This window comes from Natrix helvetica (genome assembly GCF_964273705.1).
Source record: "Natrix helvetica genome assembly, chromosome: 4".
NCBI classification, from domain to species: Eukaryota; Metazoa; Chordata; class Lepidosauria; order Squamata; family Natricidae; genus Natrix; species Natrix helvetica.
Genome location: NC_138550.1, coordinates 128,631,114 through 128,655,631, shown reverse-complemented (window position 1 = coordinate 128,655,631; position 24,518 = coordinate 128,631,114). Strand labels below are relative to the sequence as shown.

The window sequence follows — 24,518 nt, the reverse complement described above, 5'->3', positions numbered from 1 at the left end:
GCTTCAAATTAGAAGAGCGCTATAGAGTGCTATAACATCACAATTGTAATATTTAATGTAAAGATTTATATTTAACATAGCATACTGTTGATTCAAAGCCTTACATCATCTCTGTGTTGAGCACAGTACATAGGCTAAAAAGACTTTATTTCAGATATCTGAATTACACATTAGAACTTTGTTATGATGCCAAAGGTACAGGAAAAAAACTATGTTTAGGCATTTACTTGAGCATATAAAGACTTTAAAGTTGGGAATGGATTGCATATGAAACTCTACTGCCTAATCCCTTCAGTCTGTATGTGTACAATCAGTCAAGTTGTATTCATGTTTGTGTAAACACAAAGATGCCTTTATAAATCAGTGGAATTAAGCAATCATGCAGAATGAGTACAGTGAGAAAGCAGGAGCTGGACTGGTATCCATATTCATCCCCTGACCATTTTAGTTTTATTTTATTTTTATTTAGATGATGACTACTGGCACCCTATAGAAAGCCCAAAAGGTAAATGCTGTTTGAATGTAAGCTGCCCAGAGTCCTTGACTGAGATTGGTGGCTATAGAAAATGAATGGATGAATGGATAGATAAATAAACATGTATATGTATATCTGTGATCAAGTGAACGTAATGCAAGGCTTCCTCAGAATCACTTGGAAAATAGCATTTGTTCTAAAGAAATGATGCCTTTTTTTCTTTTGTCCAATAGTCCTTTAGGTTCTACAATATCCAGGCTATTTCTACCCAGCTATTAGTTTTACCATCCTAAACTAATGAACAGTGATTTGAGAATGTTACTGCCAATATTCCCATTCTAAAAATATATATATAGTTCAGCCAAAAGATATCCTCTCCAGCTTATTTATTTATTTGTTTGTTTCTTTGCTTGCTTGTCAAGCATGTACAAGATAGCAGGTATAAGTATAAACATAAACAAAGGAAGTAAGTAGAGATACAGTAGCTGCGGACAGTAAGACAGAGATGGTAGGCATGCTGGTGTACTTATGCACACCCCCTTTATGGAACTCTTAGGAATGAGGTTAAGTAGACAGTTTGAGGTTGAAGCTGTGGGGTTTGAGGCTTTAACAATGGAGTCAGGTAGAGCATTCCAGGCATTGACCACTCTGTTGCTGAAGTCATATTTTCTGCAATCGAGTTTGGAGGGATTCGCCTTGAGTTTGTATCAATTGCTTACCCGTGTATTATTGGAATGGAATAATAATGAATAACTAATGGAAGAGTAAATAAATCAGCATCTATAAAACTACACTACTATCTTATCTTCAGTTGTCAACACATTCAACTGGCTCCAAATGGAGGTGTATCCTTAAAGCTGACCCTCTTCTCAAAAGAAAAACAGAAATTACAGCCTGCTGGCATCTGAATCCAGCAGGAAGAGGGAAAAGCAAGGATTCAGACAGTAGAATAATAATTCTCAGCAGGGCATGAGTAATTCACTCAGTTTTTGCAAGCACAGAACTGTCCATGCAGTGATTTCTTCTGCACCTACTGCTGTGAAGTACAGTATGTTGACCAGCTGGGCTACTCAATACCAATGACAGAGTGTGATTGTGTGGATATAAAGCCAACCAGGACTAGTTCAATCGCTAATGTGGAGGAACTCTCTATATTTTCAATAAGCACGCTGTCTAGGAATTCTGGCACTATACAGTAGTCCTCAAATTTGAAGGGTGTGACAATTCCTTAGAACAAGCTACCCAATACTTTCAAAATGACAAAAATAGTGCAGTAACAATATTGCACATGTTATAGCATAGTCTGATGAAAAAAGGAGAGATTTACATTTAAGAAGAAGATAATGTCATTGGAGCTATAGCAGCAGGTGAAGAGATTTAACTGGCTTTGTTGTTAGTTGTGAAGTTGTGTCCAACCCATCACAACCCCATGGACAACGTTCCTCCAGGCCTTCCTGTCCTCTACCATCCTCTGAAGTCCATTTAAGCTCACAATGATTGCTTCAGTGACTCCATCCAATCACCTCATTCTCTGTCGTCCCCTTCTTCTTTTGCCCTCAATCTTTCCCAGCATTAGGCTCTTCTCCAGTAAGTCCTTCCTTCTCATTAGGTGGCCAAAGTATTTGAGTTTCATCTTCAAAATCTGGCCTTCTAAAGAGCAATCAGGGTTGATCTCCTCTAGGACTGACTGGTTTGATTGCCTTGCAGTCCTATGATGCATTCCGGCACCATAGTTCAGAGGCCTCAATTCTTTGGTACTCAGCCTTTCTTATTTATTTATTATTTTTAACTTTCTTATTTATTATTTTCAACTTTCTTATTTATTTATTATTTTTAACTGGTTTAAAAGGCCTTTTACACATGGATTCCCATTGCAAAGATCTTTCTATCTTCACATTTCTGAATATTCTGAGAAAATCCTGTTCATCTCTAGTCTGAAACTACTTTTGCTGTCATTTCACAATCTGTTCCCATTTGCTTGCTGGGGGAGCTGTCCCCATTTATGAAGGATGGTGATGCTGGCATAAACAAACAAGTCTTGCATCTAGTCTCAGAGGAACCTCTGACTCATTTCAGAATAGACTAGTAAAGTTCAGAAAGAGAGAAAACTTAGTGAAATACTTAAAGTGCACTCTCTTAACATGCCCCTTCTGTGAATCATAATCTATGAGTCTGCATCTCCAGTATTCAGATAACTTTTCATGAAAATATAATTTGCTTTTTTATATGTCTAGTTAACATGGCAATGATATTTTAGTTCAAGCAGCAAAATTAACAGCACAAGAAGACAGCTATCAATTTGACTAGCACCGTATCATGCATAACGTTGCAGTTTTGGCCTCGGTTCTAAATGTTTGAGCCAATTAACTCTAGAGAAGGCCAAATCAATATTGAAAGAGAGAATTAGGAACACTGATCATCAAAATGACATCGCCACTGCCCCTGAATGCCAAATGTTGGTAGCCAAAAACCCTCTACTGAGGACCAGCTATATACCATATTTTTCGGAGCATAAGATGCTCCAGAGTATATGACACACATTAGTCTTTGGGGAGGAAAATAAGAAAAAAAATCCTGCCGCTGTTTAGCAGCATCCATTGGTATTCATCTGGCTAGGGTCCTTAGCAAACAGCCTGGTCAGCTTCAGCACATTATTGCAGCCTGATTCAGCACAAGCAGCTGATAGGCAGGTGGATTAGCCTCCCGGAATACCCCCAATCAGCTGTTCCTAATGGTGAATGTTAACAACCAGTTCGCTGGTTGTAAGCTCCTCTTTGGGGCTGAAACGCAGCTTCAAACATGCTGCTGATCTACTCATGCAGCTCCTGTGAGTACAGCAGGCGTGGTGCAGAGGCAGCAGCTGTTCCAGGCTGGCCTCTGAGCATTGTGTTTTTTTGGGTTCCAGGCAGTGGGGATCAGTGGCAATCACCGCTAGAACCACCCCAAAATGACATGCGCAGAGGCCAAAAACAGGATGTGCGGAGTCCAAAAGCGCAAGGCACAGAGGCGGTGATGTCTGTGGAAATCCCTACAGCCTAGAACAGGTGTAAAATGTGATGCAGGGAAGCCGATAATGGCCGAATGGTGGGGACTGATGGGTGGGGGTGGCTACATTCAGTGTATAAGATGCACCCAATTTTTTATCCTCTTTTGAGGGGGGAGTGTGTTCTATACTCCAAAAAATATGGGTAATCTAAACTTAAGCAAATATAAAAGAGGCCCTTGAGGCCTTGACACCCTGCTATCAATTCTACTGGTTCCCTTTGTGGAACCAGATAGGTAGAACCCAGTGGTGGGTTTCAAATTTTTTTACAAACTCTTCTATAGGTGTGGCCTGCTTTGTGGGAGTGGCTTGCCGGCCATGTGACTGGGTGGGAGTGGTTTGCCAGTCATGCGACCAAGTGGGAGTGGCTTGCCAGCCATGTGACTGGGTGGGCGTGGCCAACTTGTAAAATATGGTGAAACTCACTTAACAACGCTCTTGCTTAGCAACCAAATTGTTGGCTCAGAATCTCTGGCATTTGAAGCATGCATTCTTAAAGCTGTCAAGTTACAAGATCCTTGCACCCCTAATCCTTTAGAAAAAAAAAACCCAGGGGTGTTCAAACCTGACAGCTTTAAGACCTGTGGACTTCAACTCCCAGAATTCCTCCTCCAGTCATGTTGGCTCAGGAACTCTGGTATTGAAGTGCGCAAGTCTTAAAGCTGTCAAGTTACAAGACCCTTGCACTCCTAACCCTTTAGAAAAAAACCCCCAGGGATGTTCAAACTTGACAGCTTTAAGACTTTAAGGTTTATATAGGATTCTTAGAAGCAGGCGGGGCTATTGGTGAGCCAGCCAATCAGTGAGCGGCGGGCAAGACAAGCATGGTGTGGACGGGCGGAGGAGGGAGCTGGAACCGATCCTAAATGGCACGGTAGATTTGTGGAACCTGTTTTATAGAAGAGGTTAGAACTGGCAGGAACCCACCCCTGGTAGAAACTCATGCTCATGTCCTTATGCTGTGTCTTTTTTAATGATGGGTGCTCTGATCTCCCCAATCATTTCCAACTATGATTTTATATTTATTACTTTTTAAAGTTATGCTAACCCCAAATTCACATATCTGATGGCCAAATATATTCACCAAGTTATACAACAGCATGAAGCTTTTAGTTCGACATGCCATTTTATGGTCCTATTGGTTGTTTCTCTTTCCCAATAATGAATTGATGTGTCAAACTATTTCTCTTTTTTACTGTAAAGGCTGGTTAAAGATGGTAATAAGGATATCTAATTTAATTTGATTTGATATGAGCAGAAGAAGAAGAGAACATAATGTACAACTTACCTCTAAGATATGTCATTGATGCATTGCTATTTTCTGAAATAAAAAAAAATCAGCATTATCATTTACCAGAAGTTGCTATATCTTATATTTAATTAGTAATTTTGTACTTTGGATATAGTTATTGTACAAGGGATTTTATTTCAGTACTTACTTCTGGCAATTAGTTCTCTTTCAGTCTTCCCATCTTCTTGGTACTCATCTAACCATCTTCCATGGGGAAAAAAGATAGCAATTATAGTAAAATAAATCTTAGTAAATGTGCTATATAAACCCTATATTTTATTCCGTTTAACAAACTTTCAAATTATCAATTGCTAAATCTTACTTTACAAAGTAGACACAAAAAAAGTTTGTTTTATTTCAGGGGTATTTGTGGCCCTCCAAACATTTAGTTAATGACAACTCTCGGTATTCTCCATCGTTTGCCATGTAGACCACTGCTACTAGAAATTACAGTCTAGGTATATGTGATGGGATTTTAGGCAAAGTTTTTCTTTCCTGCTCTGTGTAATATGGAGGAATTGTAAGACTTAGGAAAAGGTTTATTTTTGTATTCATTTTATTCACATCCCACCTTTCTACTCAAATATAGCTAACAATTTCTATAAAATCCATCAAATTAAAATTAGTAGTTACCTAAGTTAAAATTTAAAAAGCTTAGTGGAAAAAATATGCATTTGTACTCATTTTCTCAATGACAAGGACGCTCCTTTGGGATTGGCGGACTCTCTTTTGCTGAAAGTGTTTCAATCAGTGGTGGGATTCAGCCAGTTCGCACCACTTCGGGAGAAACAGTTGTTAACTTTCTGAGCAGTTTGGCAAACTGGTTATTGGAAGAAATCATTAGGTTGTTAAATTATTTGAATCCCACCACTGGTTTCAACCAAGGCTGACTGATCATTTGTTGGAGATTCTGTAGTGAAGGATGCCTGCACTGACCTGGAGGTTGGACTTGGTGGCCTCTATAAGGTCTTTCTGTGACACTATGATATCAACTCAGTTTGAATAGGCCTACAGCGGATTGGTTATATTGATAGGTCCCCTCACATGAACATAAAACATGATCACAATGAACTGGGTTGGTTAAAACATTGGACTGGATAATCCAGAAAAAACCTTTAGTCTATCTTCAGCCTTGGAAGCTTGCTAAAAGCTGCAGCAGAAAAAAAAGGAGGAGGAGGGAAAGCTATGTATGCTACACTGAGTCTAGTAATGAAAGATGGAATATACATCCAATAAATAAATACAACATGCTATAGCAACACATTGCAGGAAAAGACAAATCATGTCAGACAACAGAGATGCTATTGGTAAGGGGACTTTGTGTGTCAGTACTAAATGTGCATTGAAGAACACCTAAACAACCTTCCCAAAACTCCATGGCTTTTAAAGACACAATTTAAAATATTGGCATTCATCAGTTACATTACCTGTTACAAAGAAATTCAATTACTTCTTCTTTACTCACTGCTTCCTCCTGAAATCTGATAACAATCTTTTGGAGGAACCATCCGCTACCTGAAATTCAATGATAACAAGTGTACAGTAGGTTAGATTAAAGAACCACTTCTATCTTGACTGTGTGTCATTTAATTTATAAGTGACAACATAGGTATTCCATATAATTCTTGAAGTATAAAATGCAATACACATTTTATGGGATAAATATGTTTGCCTCTTAATGCCTATATTCAGCCTTCTATAGTTTTGATATTTTACAGATGTGTTAAATTACATCTCCAGCTAGATTTAAATAGCAAGGCTGTTATGAGCAGTGGTATTTATATTTTGGTACCTGGGGGTAGCAAACTGCAATATTTCAGGAGGCAGGCTAATGCAGCTTCTCCAATTTCAAGCTGTCCAGATGTTCTGAAATTATAAATCCCAGAACATCTGGAAGTACCAGGTTTAGTAAGACTGATATTGTTTGTATATGCTAAGGAGCAAGTAGCAATAACGAATTAGAGGATTTCACAAGCTCATTACTAATCAGGGGAGAGGGGAAAGCAGAAATAGAGTCATCACAGTGCTTAATGTGACATACGAAAGAGAAGCAGCATATTTGCCTCCACATATTATATGAACCAAAAATTATGAAAAATTCAATAAGGATATAAAATTAGATTAAATGAAAGCTGATGAACAGGCTTTCCGCTGCTAATATTCTCCCATAAATATTCTCCTTATAAAATATGTTATTATGCAGAGAACATATAAGCTCTATGTTCCTGCAAGAATATACCGTATTTTTTGGAGTATAAGACACAGCGGAATATAAAACGCACCAAGATTTTGAAGAGGCAAATTTTTAAAAGAAGTTTTTGCACTCTTTAGACCTCCCAAAAATGGCTTTTTTTTTCGTGAAAACGGGCCCATTTTTTTTCAAAAAAAGGGCATGAATAACCTTTAAGAGGCTTGTAGAGTGCTCCGTGGGGGGCAAAAACAAGCAAAAAAGGGTCAATTTTTTGTCCAAAAAAAGGGCATGCATAGCCTTTAGGAGGCTTATAGAGTGCTCCTGAGGGCTGGGAAGCAAAATTGAGTAAAAAGCGACTCATTTTTCACTCATTTCTGCTCTCCTCAGATCCCAGGAGCACTCTGGAAGCCTCCTAAAGGCTATAAACTGCTATTTTGGTGAAGGGATGGGGTTTCAGGAGGCAAAAAATGCTGTATTCAGTGTATAAGACGCTTTTCAGCCTCTCTTTTGAGGGAAAAAGGTGCGTCTTATCCTCCAAAAAAATACAGTTCTTGCCTGATCTTCAAAGGTGGGATGAGATAATAAAAACAACATTCACTTTAAGAGATCCTGAAATGTATCCATCAATGGGGAAAAAGCTCTACCTGGACCAATTCCATCATGGCCAATGACAATTTTATGCAGAACTCCAAGTGATACAGCCGTCACAGAGAAGACATCAATCTATAAACAACAAAAAGTGGGGGAAAGCAGTACAATACAAACAGTGAATGGCAGACCTTGGAATGATTGATTAGATCAGGGGTGTCCAAACTTGGGAACTTTAAGACTTGTGGACTTCAACTCCCAGAGTTCCCCAGCCAGCCATGCTGGCTGGGGAATTCTGGTAGTTGAAGTCCACAAGTCTTAAAGTTCCCAAGTTTGGACACCCCTGGATTAGATGTAAAGCATACAGGAATTTACTGTCTCTTCTACTCAAATACTTAAAACTTTCAGTAGCAGGACTTAAGGAATAAGTTTTGGAAACCTTTTTTAAAAAGTAAATTATTAAACCTATCTAACAATTCAGATTAAAAATGGAGAGCTACATGGCACCACTTTGTGATGATCCTAGTCAGTAGGTACTTTGATAGTTTCACAAAAAGTTTCTCAATCTGAAGGTTGCACAACATGTTTGCTGTATAACTGGAGATTTCAGACAAAAATTCTAACATGCCTCAATCACAGCCCCTTTTTTATTCAGCCACATACATATACTCTCCCTTCAATAATAGCAGCAGCAGCAACAACAACAATTGCTCAAGGCAGCTGACAGCAAGAACACCTACAATATAAAATAACCAAACCATATCACATAATTAAAAGACATGAAATAAAATAAGAGGAGATTTATTTTTTAACAAATGGCAGACAATAAAAAAAAACAATTAAATTTAGAACACAGCAAAACAGAAAGACATCAGTTATTCGTCAGGGCAAAAGCTGCTTAAATAAAAGATAAGGCTCCCTCAACTGGGAGCTCCCAAATCTGGATATCCTGAAAAGCCTCTTTCTAAAATTTCTGATAAAATAGAAATTGGTGGGACCTGTTTCTTTTCTGAAATCTGATATCAGACATCACTGGAAGAAGAAACAGGAGTTCATTCTGTCTCTTCATTGCTGACCTCTCTGCCCTGCTTGAATTCAAGAAACAAAATTACAGATACCACTTCCATCTCAAAATTGTATTAAAAAGCCTTGCTTCAGTTTTCAGGCATACTCATCATTGACATTCTTTCCATGCACAGAGTTCTCAGTTTGCTGACCAACATTTCCTCTAGCTAGCCAGTGTTTTGCCCTCTGCCCTCATTCTTACATCATTGTGTCTGTTTCATAAGCAAGGGGAAAAAGGTAGGAAATGCAAACTGTGCTAGGAAGGAGAACAATCAAGCAACTTCTCTATTTAAAATCACAAATTCTCCTTGGGTTTTTAAAAAATAAATGCATAGATGTATATATACATCTTTATGCACAGGTTAAAATGATGGAATCTGTGTATGTAGATACATCCTTTTCTGCACAATGCAGAAAATCTGTCTTGAGTGTCGTGCTCGGTTTTAGCCAACGTACGCTTTTCAAGCTTTATAACTCAAATTACAATTACCTAAATCATTAATTCAATTGTGTTGTCAATTACTTATTGATTCTAATCAGATTTTGTATATTTTTTCTTTACCTGGCCACACTGAAATGTGACTTTATTAGTGCTTGACTTATGAAGTTTCCGTTTTCCAGAATCTCCTCGATTTCCAAAAATAGTGATGTGCACATTCGAATTAGTTTCGGCCCCTGGCTGTGTCCCGGTGTATACGTTGATTTCATAGACTACCACTGAAATGAAGACAAAATGTATTGTCTGTGTGCATTTGCATGTTGTTCATTGCTCAGGAGGTATTCATAATAATTTGAGTATTATGACTAGAGAAACTTACTGAACATTGAATATATAATTGTTTTAAAGGACTTCTGCCTAGGCAAAACATGTAAAAACCAGGAAAATTGAGGAAAAAAGGGAAAATCCATGGACTAAACTGGAACCTATTGATCACAAAACGTCAGTGAGGCAGAGAGAAAGACAAGCAGTAATGAATTGGCTGGAACTGCAAGCACATTAGTGTCCATGGGTTTCGTGTTGGTGACACAGTTTTCACAAATACTTCTGCTGCTTATGGTGATTCAGAGTTAGTTCAAAACTACATGTGTATGTATACATATACATCATTTAATAAGATGTTGGTTGTATTTGGGAACTTTAACAAATATATTCAGTCATAATTCAGAGAGACAGATCTAGAATTGTGAGTCTTCTAAAATATCAAAATATATTTGTTAAAGTTCCCAAGTACTACAACATTCTAATTAATGCATAATTGTAATATCATTTTTTTAGAAGGAAGTAATTCTGAAAACAGCCGGCTTCTATCCAGTAAAGCTTATTTCACAAAGGCCCAGCCCTAGGATGCAGACAAGCATTTATAAACTAATTTTGGGAAACATGAAAATTTTTAAATCTTTTACTGTCTGTTCTGTACATGCTGACAGGATTCAGTAAACAACAGCTGTCAAGTGAAGTTGATAATAAAATACATGATTCATTAACAAACAATACTGGGTAATAGACATTGCCTTTGAAAGGTTAGGGAAAAATGAGAGGGAAGAAAGCACTCTCTCTCTCTCCCCAGTTGATGAGCACATACATTGGGGAAGATTGTGAGAAAATCTTGATCACTGGGTTTATTGGTCTGAAAAATGTAAGCATAGTTTGAGTATGGTGACAGGTTTATCCTGAGGTCAATTTCTGATTATATTATATTGAATATACATTTAATATTAAGACTACAAGATGTCTGATTACGTATGTGAATATAACAAATGAATTCTTAACACAAAGTCTAGTTATCTGGAGTTGAGATTTCTATAATTCTGTGCTTCTCCATTTCCCTCTTGGATAAGAAAAAATTAGATGCAAATCTAAATAAAGAGTTGTCCCAACACATTAGTGCAGGCCTGTTGTGAAATTTCCTGAACGTAGGAAACAGCATAAAATATGATAAACAATCTATTGAGATTATTCATGCATGAGCACATATCAGTGTAAATATATGACCTGGTAAGTCCTTTCAACTAAATATATATTGGTAACACACAGTGACGTGCGGTGACGTTTATGACTGGTGAGGCTGGTGACGTCATCAAACCACGTGGTTGCTCCGATCGCAGGGGCGCAGCCCAAACGGAGAAGTTTCTTCAGCTCCAGCCTCAATCAGCGCAGCCGCGGTCCCCTTCATCTTGCCTCAGGAAGGAGGGGAATGGGACCACGTGTGCAGGGGAAGGGGATTGCGGCTCTGCTAATCTGAGGCTGTGCGCTGAGGAGCCGCCTGCACACGTGGTCCCATTCCCCTTGCAAGGATCCTGGGCTCGCCCAATGCAAAAAATGCCTGGGTACCGTGTTTCCCAGAAAATACAACCTGTCCCGTGCTCACTGACCTAGCGTTATCCCGAAAGCGCCATTTACAGGAGCTGGGGGTGGGGGGAGCACTCACGTTGCTTGCATCCTTCGGTATACCGCTAGGTTGGGGAGTGGCGTTCTGTCCGGCCAGAGGGGACAGTTGCCGGGCGGCTGCTCTCTTGTGAACTGGCTCCCGAAGAGCCGGGCACAGCCTCAGGGGCGAAGCAGCCATGAGGTAACTATGCTCATGAGCAGCCGCCCAGCAAATCCCCTCTCCAGCCGGGAAAAGCGCCATTCACTGACCTGAGCAGCCGCCCCGCAAATCCCCTCTCCAGCCGGGAAAAGCGCCATTCACTGACCTGAGCAGCCGCCCCGCAAATCCCCTCTCCAGCCGGGAAAAGCGCCATTCACCAAGCCCTTGCGCAGCTCTCCCAGGCCACTGCCGCTGGCTGCTGCTGCCCGCCGCTGCCCGCCGCTGCCCGCCGCTGCCCCGCTCCACGCATAACTTCCAAACTCCAAAACTTCCAGCATCGGCCGCTCTAGGAGTGCTCTCTATGGTGGGCCGGCTGCCGGACAGAGAGTTTTCCGGAGAGTCTTCCAGCAGCCGGCCCACCATAGAGAGCACTCCTAGAGCGGGCGATGCTGGAAGTTTTGGAGTTTGGAAGTTATGTGCGGAGCGGAGCGGAGCGGGGCGGCGGCGGGTGGCGGGCGGCGGCAGCCAGCGGCGGTGGCCTGGGAGAGCTGCGCAAGGGCTTGGTGAATGGCGCTTTTCCCGGCTGGAGAGGGGATTTGCCGGGCGGCTGCTCAGGTCAGTGAATGGCGCTTTTCCCGGCTGGAGAGGGGATTTGCCGGGCAGCTGCTCATGAGCATAGTTACCTCATGGCTGCTTTGCCCCTGAGGCTGTGCCCGGCTCTTCGGGAGCCAGTTCACAAGAGAGCAGCCGCCCGGCAACTCTCCCCTCTGGCTGGACAGAACGCCACTCGCCAACCTAGCGGTATACCGAAGGGGGCAAGCAATGTGAGCGCTCCCCCCACCCCCGGCTCCTGTAACTTGGCGCTTTCGGGATAACGCTAGGTCAGTGAGCGCGGGACAGGTTGTATTTTTGGGGAAACACGGTACCCAGGCATTTTTTGCATTGGGCGAGCCCGGGATCCTTGCAAGGGGAATGGGACCACGTGTGCAGGAGGCTCCTCAGCGCACAGCCTCAGATTAGCAGAGCCGCGATCCCCTTCCCCTGCACACGTGGTCCCATTCCCCTCCTTCCTGAGGCAAGATGAAGGGGACCGCGGCTGCGCTGATTGAGGCTGGAGCTGAGGAGCCTCCTGCACACGTCCCATTCCCCTTGCAAGGATCCTGGGCTCGCCCGATGTAAAAAATGGCGAGATCGGCACACTTGGGGCTGCTGCTGAGATGTCCAGGGAGGCTAAACCAAGCTGCGCGCCTCTCCCAGCCACTTTCATGGCTTCCTGGAGTAATTCTTTTTTATTTTCATGATGAGAGTGGTGAGGCTCCGCCTCCCCTGCCTCCCCTGACTGCACGTCACTGGTAACACACCAACAAATTGTCCGATATAATCCATAGCCTGGGTTGATAACCAGATCTTAATTTTCTCCCATTTTGAAAACTTCAAGAATAAAATAGCTAAGTTTTAACACGGCCATTCTTAAGCATATCACATTTTTATTGCATAACACATTTTAAAACAAGTGCCATAAAGGTTGGTTCTCTTACTTCAGATCTGTGAAATTGTTAAACTGCAGCAGCACAAATAACAAAAACATATGATTTTCACCAGGGAAGCAGACAACAGGGAAGTAGTAGTGCACTTCACAAAATATCAGTCAAATCATCAAAAGTCAGGATTACAGGCCAAGATAAAAATTATCTTCTTGGTCATTTACGGGATAAGCAAAAATAAACAATCTCTCACGTACATAGAGACCTGTTTCTATCTGTAAAAACCGTAATTTAAAAACATGGCACTCTTCACTCTGCATATATTTTATCATTGTTTGAAACATTATGCTTTGTTGTTATTTTTTTTCCCTTTCTGTAAAATATGCTTTGTGTTATGCTCAGGGATAATTTAACATTATATCCCTAAATAATATTTCAGGTTTATGCAAGGCATTCTATAAACACTAACCAGCAGTCAGAAAACATGATGAGGGGACAACTTCAGGTCCCCGAAGGCGACAGACGTGCGCGTCCGCTGCTCGCCTTTTCGGTGGGCTCCCTTTGGGAGCACAGGGTGCCTTGGAGGGATGCCCTGACGTAGGGCGGCTTGCTAGGACCCCCTGGATCGGCGGTGGCCATGGGGGGGGTCTCCAGCTTTGCACCAGGAGCCGGGAAGCGTGGGGGGTGCATGGCTGCGCTGCATGTCGCCGCGCATCTTCGCCAAGAAGAGCCTGGAAGGAAACAATCAATTTGAAGGCTACAGCTGAAGTGCGGTGAGGTGGGAAGTCTCCCCAAGTCTTTTTTTAATCTACTCAATTGATGAACTGCAGTCTTGTTAAAACTCTGTTTCAATCTTCGGAAGAGTTAAGATTGGAGGGGGGGGATTCCACCCCACTGGGAAAAGCGGCATTTGTAACATCTCTCCCTCTCAGAGGAGAGAGAGAGAGCTAAAAACTGACTTTCACTTCCCTTAAAAAAATGGGAGGATGATTTTTCATTACAATAGAAAGAGAGAGGATGGCTGAGTTGATCTTTCTTTAAACCAGTTATGAAAACTTTGGACTTGTTGTTTCCTGACCTCCTTTGAAGGCTGAGCCAAGATGGCCAACTTCCTCCTTCTTCTTTGACTTCACGAATGAGATTCCTCTTTTGGAAGATTTTCTGGCTTTGAACTATTTTCCACCCCAGAGATCTCTAGGACCCTCTCTTATTATATACTTCCCTTGGATCTGGAATATTGGACTTAACTATTTGGCTAAGAGCTGCATTGGAAGACTAATACTCCCTTCTGGGTTTGCCTGATTCGTGATCTCTCCCGGTTGTGTTTTTCCACAGATGCCATTTCTTTGCACAGACTTATAACTATCTCTGAGCTTTATGATGGGTCCTAAAAAATTACCGCCTGGCAAGGCTTCTTCGGCCCCGACATCTTCTACGTCTAGTCTGGTTACTCGACAGTCACAATTGGGGTCATTTCTACAACCTAAAGCCCCCGAAGAGAGTTCAAAGGACTTATCCATCCACCAGATGCTTCAATCTCTCTTAAAGGAACAGGACGAACTGAAAAAACAACTGATAGACTTAAATGAGCAGCTCAGAGAAACACAACAACAAGCCACACAAAATAAACAGAGAATAGGTGTACTGGAGGAAGGTGCGGTTGGGATGAGGGAGGAGGTTAGGACAATCCAAAGGGGGAACATAGAATTTGAAAACTACATGATAAAAATGGAATTCAAAAGGATGTCTTTTTTCCTTACGTTTCAAAATCTGCCAGAAACTGAGAATGAAGACCTTAAGGAGATTATGACCACAATATTAGCAGAATACATCAACAGAGATAAACAACAGCTCTGGTGGAATATTGACCTGATTTATAGGATTAATTCAGCATATGTTAGAACACACAATGTTCCAAGGGAAGTCCATGTTAAATTTCTTAGAAAGACCACAAGAGATGAGGTCCTAGGTGCTCAGAGGGTGGGACCACTAAAATATAAACACAAAGAAATAACCATCCTTAAACAGATTCCAAAGAAAGTAAGAGATAAGAGGAAGAAATATTCCTCTTTAGCAAAAAAAAATATATATAATAAAGGGGTCTGGTTCAGGTGGTTATTGCCACAAGGTAAGTTGATTTTCTGGGAGGGCAGCAGAATTAGAATTAACACAGTGGTGGAAGCGGAGGCTTTCATTAAAAAACATAATGCCCTTCTAGACGAAACAGGAGATGGTACACAAGATATGAAGGAGGGAGGGGCTGAGGCTCTGCCAGAAGACAGGGGGAGGATCCAACACTGAGAACACTCAGGTCACAAAAATGAACTGAAACTTTATTGCAATTGTTGTTATAATGTAATTTTTGGAAGTGATACAAAAAATGATTGAATACACTGATGATTTAATGTAAAACCAAAACTGCCAATATCTACTCAAATGTTGATGCTTTTTCTACCTTTCTTTGTAAAAGTTACGAGATTTGGGGGGATTACCTTCCCCTGCATGATGTAGCTGTCAAAATTTTCTATACACTTTCTTTACCTCTTTTCCTTTAAAAAATTTGTAAAAACCAATAAAACTTTTTCAAAAAAAAAAAAGAAAACATGATGAAATTCTTTAAATTTGACAATATACAGTTTTAATTGAGAAAATGTGACAATTCTAGACCAGGCCAAATCCAAAAACTCCAGGGAATTTCTAGAAGTCTGGCACTCTGACAAATTAGCCATCAATGGATACATAGACATTAACAACATCTATAGACTATGCAAAAGAGATATTCAACCAGCCCAAAGGGGAAACAAAAATACCCAAGCACCTCTCTACCAGCAATCAGCACCCAGATGTGCATAGATTAAGTCCAAGGTTAACATCAGGCCAACAATAAATCAATACCCCAATCAAGAAACTGCCAATAGCCATTCCAACCAAAGAATCTCTAAGACCAGCCCCACCAACACTGACAGGGTGAGGCACCAGAATATAAACTGATAGCAAACCACACTTTTTACTAGCACTTAGTTTGGGTAATGAAATGTCTGGAAGAAAACAAGCAATCACAGAGAGCACCAAGGACCCTTCATTTCAACCCTGAGCTACAAATACCTTCCTTCATTGGAAAGCACTCTGTCTCCAGTTAAGGGCACACAGAATTTAAAAAAGAAAGGCAGTATTTGCATGATTCAAACCATATGACTACTTTTTAGCATGGTATATGAAACTCTGTGTGGTTGTGTACTAATTCAGTGTGTTGCGCACACCATGAAAATTGGGATAACTGCATAAAATGTGGCTTCGTTTATTGCAGCTGTATCACACTGCAAACTTGAAGTGACTCTACTGCTTAACAGTAGAGTCACTTCAAGTTTGTTTGTTTGTGTGTTTGTGTGCATATGTGTGAGTGTGTGTATGTGTTTATATGACTTTTTGATCTCTTTACTTATATTTGATTGATAAATAAATACTAATACTGCTTATAAAAATGAGATTTTCATATTGGATTAAAAGTAGCAGAATAATTTGCATTACATATGCATGGAATTCAGTTCATATTTTCTGTTTAACATGTAGAGGTAAAAGGGCAGGACACAAATTCTAGGGGTTTAACTAAAACATAAATATTCTAAGAAACTGTTTATCTATCTATCTATCTATCTATCTATCTATCTATCTATCTATCATCTATCTATCTATCTATCTATCTATCTATCTATCTATCTATCTATCTATCTATATTTCCTATTTCTTAAGTGCCCATCTTCTTCAGAGTGCGGTTCTGAGTGATGTACAATCTAATTAATATAACAACACAGAAAATCATATTAAGAGTAATTTAAGGCTACAATTTGTAGCCTTATGGCTATAAAACATAACATTATAAAATTTCAAGGAGGTAAAAAAAATCCAAGATGGGCTTTTAGCAATAGTTAATACAGAGGGGGAGATTCTCATGGCCCTAGCTACCCCACAATTGCATGGTTTTCTGTGCCCTTCATGCAAGGCTACACAGCCAAGTTTTGACTCTTTTGATAAAAGCCGGGAGCGTGGAGGCAATATGTTCTATAATGCAGGGGCAATGACAGAAAATTTTCTTTCTAGATTGCAACCAGTAACATTTCTTTGATTGACAAGGTTTACACCAGGCAGGCCTTTCCTGCCAGAATAAGTGAGACAGGCTGATGTAATAGGGTGAAGCCAATTCCTTAGGTAACCTTGCCTTATACCATGAAGGGCTTTATAGGTGATAACCAACACCTTGAATTGGACCAGGAAGCAAACTGGCATTTAGTGTGGTTCACTGAGCAAAGGTGTTATATGTGCCCTTCTTTGGGTACTAATATGACTCACGTGGCCACATTCTGACCAGCTGAAGCTTCCAGATACTTCTTAAGGATAGCCCCATATAGAGCACATTGCAATTGTCCAGTCAGGAGACAAACAAGGCATGGGTGATTAAATGGAAGATTTTGCTTTGCTGATGGGAGCAACTTTGTTATGTCAGAATGTAATCTCCTCTAAACTAGCTGATTATAGAATTAGCCATAGATCTCTGGATCTCTAGATATCTTTCCCATGGCTTTCACTGTGCTAGTCATAAAATTCAAAATCATTCCAAACTTTTATGTACCAGCAAGGGAAAACAAAGTACTGTCATTTGTATAGCCATAAAGCATTGGTATACGTAAGGTATTACAACCATCCTCCAGGGCCAGATTTTCTGCTTTTCTGCAGCAGTTTGAAGCCATTGAACCTTGAATTTGGTGGCATTAAATTAGCATCAAACTGCAGCGTACAGGGAATTGTCATAGCTTCCATCAAATGAGAAACTCTGTAGGAAAATACAATTTACTAACTCAAACAAAAGTCTAAAGATATTTCTTATAGCAGGTAGACATTGGTTTGAAAAGCTACATTCATTCACTCTCTAAAGTGAGAGCCAGGATCAAGCAATATAAAAAAGAGAGCAGAAATTAAACAAGTTTAATTGATGAAATCAAGATTGTACTTCCTGAGGAGAAGGGGTAATGCTTTTTTTTGAAATACATAAGATTTGAATATTTGTGGTGCTAAGAGATTGACTTTAATTAAGCTGTTATGTCACACAGGGATAGTACTGTTGTACTTCTGAGTCAAAACAGTCAAGGAAGAACAGATAGTATTTATAGCTGGAGAAAGGCAAAACTGAAAGCATGAAAGCAGTACTGATAAGGGAAAGAACTTGTTCTCAAGCTCTGTTTTGCTGTCAGATGTGCTTGCTCTTAGCATTTCCAGGGTTGAGAAGAACTTTCACATAGGTCCATTTTATTGTACAATTGTCTAATTTCTTTTGCTTGTAATTTTTAAAGACTTTTTATAACTTGAATCTTGTTAAACTTGCCTCCCTTCTTAAGGGTATTAGAAATATTCTGCCTGTTCAATTTAACTCAGTCTGGAAATATTCCTATACAAGTATTTTTTTCACTGCAGTGGTTGTATTATGACATTCCAAAGATGATTGTCAGGACTAATAATATTGGATTTGGGGGCAAATGGATATGGAAAAAAAGGGAAAAAATGAAAGAAAGAGATGTGAAAGTAGTAGGACCACTAGAAGAAATAGTATGAAAAAGTATTAGAAAACGTATTAAATCTTCCCATAAAATAAATGGAAAATAGATATAAGGAAAGTGGATATAGGTGCTGCTTGAAACAGAATGCCACAGAAGTATGTGGAATTACCCTAATGGGAAACGTTAAAATGTTACGATAAAGTGAAAGAGGAAAACGACAGAAAAAAATGACTGATATCAAAATGATAAAAAGCAAAAGGCACGTCGAATGATAAGAAAGATTATTGTAAACAATATATCCAAATGGAGGAAAGAACACTTGAATGTAGAGAAACTGCCATGAATGATAGGAAAAAATGTTTTAAAATTGGATAAAGCAGCCTAAACCAGGAACTTTCAACAAAATGAATTAAATATTAAAGTGATTGATTTATTTGGGATGAATCTAAAATAAGGAAATTTTGGTAGGAGGCTTTTGTTTGTTTTGTTTGTTTTATTGGATTTATATGCCGCCCTTCTCCCAAAGGACTCAGGGCGGTGTACAATATTAAAACACACACATCCCGAAAGTTAAAAAGAAATTAAATACATATCCAAAAAAACAAACCCAATTTATAGGACAATACATTTAAAAAATGAAATAAAATTAACAGGCCAGGCCGGCTAACATTTGAAGAGTATAATTGAAACAAATGCCCTGAATAAGCACAGTATATTTGTTAAATATTCCCTTGATTAATTCAGAAATAGGCATTTTCAGTAGAAATTCTGCTTTTTGAAGAGGTCTGCAGAGGAAAGTAACAGCATGTTATTTATGACAGCATCGATCAAATACACCTCTATTTTTTAATATGAATTTAAAGATAAAGTTGATTATGTGTTTGCAGCCTCTATGTTGACCTCATATTTGTCCTAAGGACATCCCTGTTCTCTTTTGGGCTTTTGCCCCAAAATGACAATGACTCTGTCTTTTACCTTGTCCCACAAGATTAATAATAACTGATATGACCTTGTAGACAACCCCCATCCTGTCAAGGACCTTGGACTACTCATCTCTAATGATCTAAATGCCAGAGCCCACTGTAACAACATTACCAAAAACCTAATCCTGCTTAGCTTCTTCTCTGGTAACACTGTACTACTAACCAGAGCATACAAAACATTTGCTAGACCAATTCTCGAATACAGCACTGTATATCGGACATTAACACAATTGAGCAAGTCCAGAGAGATTTCACAAGAAGAGTCCTCCACTCAGTGGTGGGTTTCAAAAAATTTTGGAACCTCTTCTGTAGGTGTGGCCTGCTTTGTGGGAATGGCTTGCCAGCCATGTGACTGGGTGGGTGTGGCCAACTTGTAAAATGTGGTGAAACTCACTTAACAACACTCTTGCTTAGCAACCAAAATGTTGGCTCAGAAACTCTGGCATTTGAAGCATGCAAGTCTTAAAGCTGTCAAGTTACAAGATCCTTGCATCCCTAACCCTTTAGAAAAAAAAACCCAGGAGTTTTCAAACTTGACAGCTTTAAGACTTGTGGACTTCAACTCCCAGAATTCCTCCTCCAGTCACATTGGCTTAGGAACTCTGGCATCGAAGTGTGCAAGTCTTAAAGCTGTCAAGTTACAAGACTCTTGCACCCCTAACCCTTTAGAAAAAAACCCCAGGGGTGTTCAAACTTGACAGCTTTAAGACTTGTGGACTTCAACTCCCAGAATTCCTCTTCCAGTCATATTGGCTTAGGAACTCTTGCATCGAAGTGTGCAAGTCTTAAAGCTGTCAAGTTAAAAGACCCTTGCACCCCTAACCCTTTAAAAAAACCCAGGGGTGTTCAAACTTGACAGCTTTAAGACTTGTGGACTTCAACTCCCAGAATTCCTCCTCTCGCTCTTCATCTTGGTCATGTGCGGATGGGTGCTGGAACCAGTTCTAAACGGTACTGTAGATTTGTCGAACCTCTTCTATAGAGGAGCTTAGAACTGGCAGGAACCCAACCCTGCCTCCACTCCACTGCTCAGAACAGAATACCTTATGCCACCAGACTTGAAATTTTGAGCTTAGACAACTTACGTTGCCTTCAGTCTGACCTAAGTGTAGTATATAAAATTATCTACTACAATGTTCTACCTATCAATGACTACTTCAGCTTCAACCAAAACAATACACAAACACACAATAGATACAAACTTAAGATAAACCATACCAAACTTGATTGCAGAAAACAACAACAGAATGCTCAATACCTGGAATGCGTTACCTGATTCAGTGGTTTCTTCTCCAAACCCACACAACTTTAACCTTAGACTGTCTACTGTTGACCTCACCCCATTCCTTAGAGGTCTGTAAGGGACGTGAATAAGTGCCCAAATGAACCAACCATCCTAACAACCCCATTTATTCATATCGATTTCATGTATTCATAATCTTGTATATACTTATATCAATTATCTTATACACACTTGACAAAACAAATAAATAAAATGGATAAAAAATAAAGATATTGGGGAGTACAGTGTATTCCATTTTATAGTATTATAATAATATTATTGTCAATTGTATTGCTTCTATCATTGTATCTTCATTAATTTGTTCACTGCCTATGGGGGGAGGCAGGGAGGGGCGAGTGTCCAAAAAAACCAACAACATAAAGGAAGACATACAGTAAATTTTGTGATGGTAAAAGATGCATGTTTTGCTTATGAAATGGTACCTATGTTCATGTTTGGCAGAATCCTGACTAAAAGAGAATGAGAAGGGATGCTGAGGAAAAATTTAAAAGTCCAATATGGCTTGATGCTGAACAGGTTATGCAAACTAAATATTTATACTTCAATAAATATATTGAGAACTATAGGAATCAGAGATCCAAAGTTTTTTGAACATTCATTGATTTGGAGAACACATGTGATAAAATTAATATGCATGAATTATAAAATGTTTTGACTTGGTATCAAGGTGAAGGTTGATTGTTGAATACAAATAAGAGTGGTACAAAGTAGAAGTAAACCATTTGTGAGAGAATCAATGCAATCCTCACCAAATGATTCAGCACTGAGCAAGAAAATTAATATATAACAGGGGTGTCCAAACCTGAGAACTTTAAGACTTGTGGACTTCAACTCCCAGAATTCGCCAGCCAGCATGGCTGGCTGGGGAATTCTGGAAGTTGAAGTCCACAAGTCTTAAAGTTCCCAAGTTTGGACACCCCTCATATATAAATACATGTATAAAGAATGCTTGTGATGTTAGAGAGGTTTGTTTAGGATGTTTATGTATTTTGTAGACACATATTATTGAATAATAACCCAAGTGATTTGCAGTGAAGATTACATAGATTGTGTTATGTAACAAGGATTATACAACTGAAAATTGAAACATCAAAAACAAAATTAATGTATTTGACAGGGAAAATAATATAAATAATTGCAAGTTATACATAAATGAAAGATTGACAGACCAAATAAATGTCTTTGTAGAAGCTGTACTAAAGATGGATATATACTTTTAGACATGAGGATATTTGAAGCAAGTTAAGTTAGCATGTGTTAGAATGTTTGTCACAAAAAAAGCAAAAACTGTGCATATTTCTACCTACTTTCAGATCTGAGAACGTTAAAAGAAACATGCATATTGAATGCAATGGGAATAGGTTACTTATTATTATGTGTGATAAAAGTATAAGCAGATCAAGAATAAATAGATGCTGAAAAATATACAATGAACACAAATTTGATCAACCTGAATTGGGAAGATTATTTTTATTTGGTGGAGCTTTATTACCTGGATTTATTGTTATTGTGAACCATCTAGAGTCTTTGAAGTATGGCAGTATAGAAATTCTGTATAAATAAATGTATAAATGAAGGTTTGCTGAAAGAATGAAAATCCCATAGTATAGATGGAATTATAAACAACATGAATTGGACAACCAATCAATAAACTAATTTTTACACAGCAACAGACAGCATTAATTGGATAGATCTGGGGAAAAAGTAGATTGGGGAAGTGGCAAGGAATTTGGACAAAATATGGTTCAGTGGTATTTGCATAAACTACTAATATTATAAAAACAAAGGAAGAATAAGATATAGAGAAGAATGAAAGAACTTAAATATTAGTTTAAAAGGAACTGTTTACCATATGGAGACAGGTTGGATGATTCATACAGCAAATGGAGAAAAATCAAATGTACCGGTAGTCTTATGGGTCTATTATGAGAGAATATAAGGTAACGCTAACCCTAACAAAGTGAGGTAAAGAAGAGCAAAGTAAAGTTTTAATTATATTATTTTAATTGATAATTCATGAACTGAAGTTAAACATAAACCATACTTTCTTCTTCTAGTCCGTAATTCTAATACTTTTTTTTTAAAGTATTCCAACTAGCTGGCCTGGCTTAAATAAGAAATATATTCTCGAATCCCCCCTGGCAATTTTAAATGGTAAATTTTGGGTATTTTAATTGTTAATTTTATTGTACTGTTTTAACTTTATAGCTATTTATTTATGAAATTGTAAAAATGTTTTATGTATATATCTCCTCCATACCATATGTTTATATATTTAATTGTATGCCGCCCCGAGTCCCTTCGTGGAGAGGGAGCGACTTATAAATCGAATAAAATTAATTAATTAATTAATTAATTAATTAATTAATTTAGTGAATAAATTGCTGGCAAAAGAATTGTTTACTCAGAAATTTATACTGGATCATAATAGGATATGGAGTCCTTGGTGCTTTTTGAGCTTGCTTTGTGAGTAATCTAGAATACTAAGGAAAGAAAACAACTACCTAAACAATCACTTCCAACAAAACTGGATGCCCACAGTTTCATCAAAAAATGCCTGACTGCTCAGCTCATTACAACACAACCATGCTATGAAACAGAAAACACCAATACATCAAAAGCATCTCAGAAATAACCAATAGACAATCACATGGACTCACTGTAGCATGCAAACCAATTAAAGCCCTCTACAACTTAAGTAAACCAGAAGATCCTGTAGCCAAGAAGAAAACCAGGACTTGTCTACAATATATACTGTAAGAATTTACAACCAATTTCATTGTATTTATTTTGTACAATGACAATAATGTCTAAACTATACTAAGAACTAAAACAGCCATTATGTAAACAGATGAGCAGAAGATTAGCAAAACATATCCACAAATGCCAAAACATGAAAAAAAAATTACACAACACAACATGACACATGGACAGACTCAACCATAATTTAAACTGGGAAACTGTGAGCAACCTCAAGCAAGCTAAATCCAAAAATACTGGAGAATTCCAGAAAAACAGCATTCAGACTAATCGGCCACCAATAGACACAGAGATAAACTACCTTTATATACCATTCACAAGAGGCAATAAAAAGTTCAGAATGAAACAAAAAGACTAGACCTCATCCTCTTCAGCAGCTTACCCCACATAAGCAAACAAAAGCAAGCAGAAAACAATACCCTAATCAAAGAACTATTAAGGAACTACTAAAGACAAAACTATACCCCCCACCAACACTGGTAGGGCAAGCTACTATATCTAATCAGGGAGCAGCCTGTTGCATCCATGATATTTAGCTGTGCAATGAAATGTCTGCAAGCAAATAACTAAGCTCTGAGAACACCAGGGATTCACAGTTCAACCCCAAGCTACATATATTATCTTCTATTCTAAAGGGGTGTCTTGTATCATTTGTCTCCTTTGATGTAACCTCTCTATATAATGGCTATTCCAAGCTTTTATACAATTACCCTTTTACAACTAGAAATGCAGATGGCCCAAAGCTGTACTCTCTGTAATAGTAAAAGATAGTAGCAAAAATCCATAGTTGGGTTGAGTGTCTATTGATATTCAACTTAAATGAGCCAAAATCAATAAGTAATTTGAAGTCATAAATGTACGAATTTAGGATGTATCTAACAGCTATAAAATTTTTCCATTTACTTTTATTTGTCAAATACATTTTAATAATCATAATGTACTAGGAATGGCAAAGATAAATATGCCACTAGAGCGCCAATATTAATAAAGTTGAACAAATATCTTCCTTGGAAAAATATTATATCCAACAAGAAAAGTAGTCCATACAAAAACTGTTTTAAAAAAACTGTTTTATTTAGCTCCATTCAAAAGGCAGTTGTTGATATGCAAGAAATTCTGTTTCCATTCAGGTTGTCGTTTTATGTCCAAGCATTGCTCAAGAAAAAAAAAACACTATATTTGACTGAATGCCTTCCAACTATGTGGGCAATAGCTCCCATAATCTCCGGTCAGAATCTACCTTCCTTTTGGATCAGAA

The 24,518-nt window shown here is 38.8% G+C and overlaps 1 protein-coding gene across 1 annotated transcript in view; it reads right to left on the bottom strand.

Moving 5' to 3' along the window:
• Positions 1–24,518, bottom strand: part of RP1 (RP1 axonemal microtubule associated) — a 221,844-nt gene that overhangs the window by 81,557 nt on the left and 115,769 nt on the right. Inside the window, exons 27-31 of the mRNA XM_081952551.1 lie at positions 9,216–9,370; positions 7,645–7,723; positions 6,237–6,324; positions 4,958–5,013; positions 4,807–4,839 (exon numbers count right to left, since the gene is read on the bottom strand). Coding sequence (XP_081808677.1) covers positions 4,807–4,839; positions 4,958–5,013; positions 6,237–6,324; positions 7,645–7,723; positions 9,216–9,370 — 411 coding nt within the window. The remainder of the gene's footprint in view (positions 1–4,806; positions 4,840–4,957; positions 5,014–6,236; positions 6,325–7,644; positions 7,724–9,215; positions 9,371–24,518) is intronic.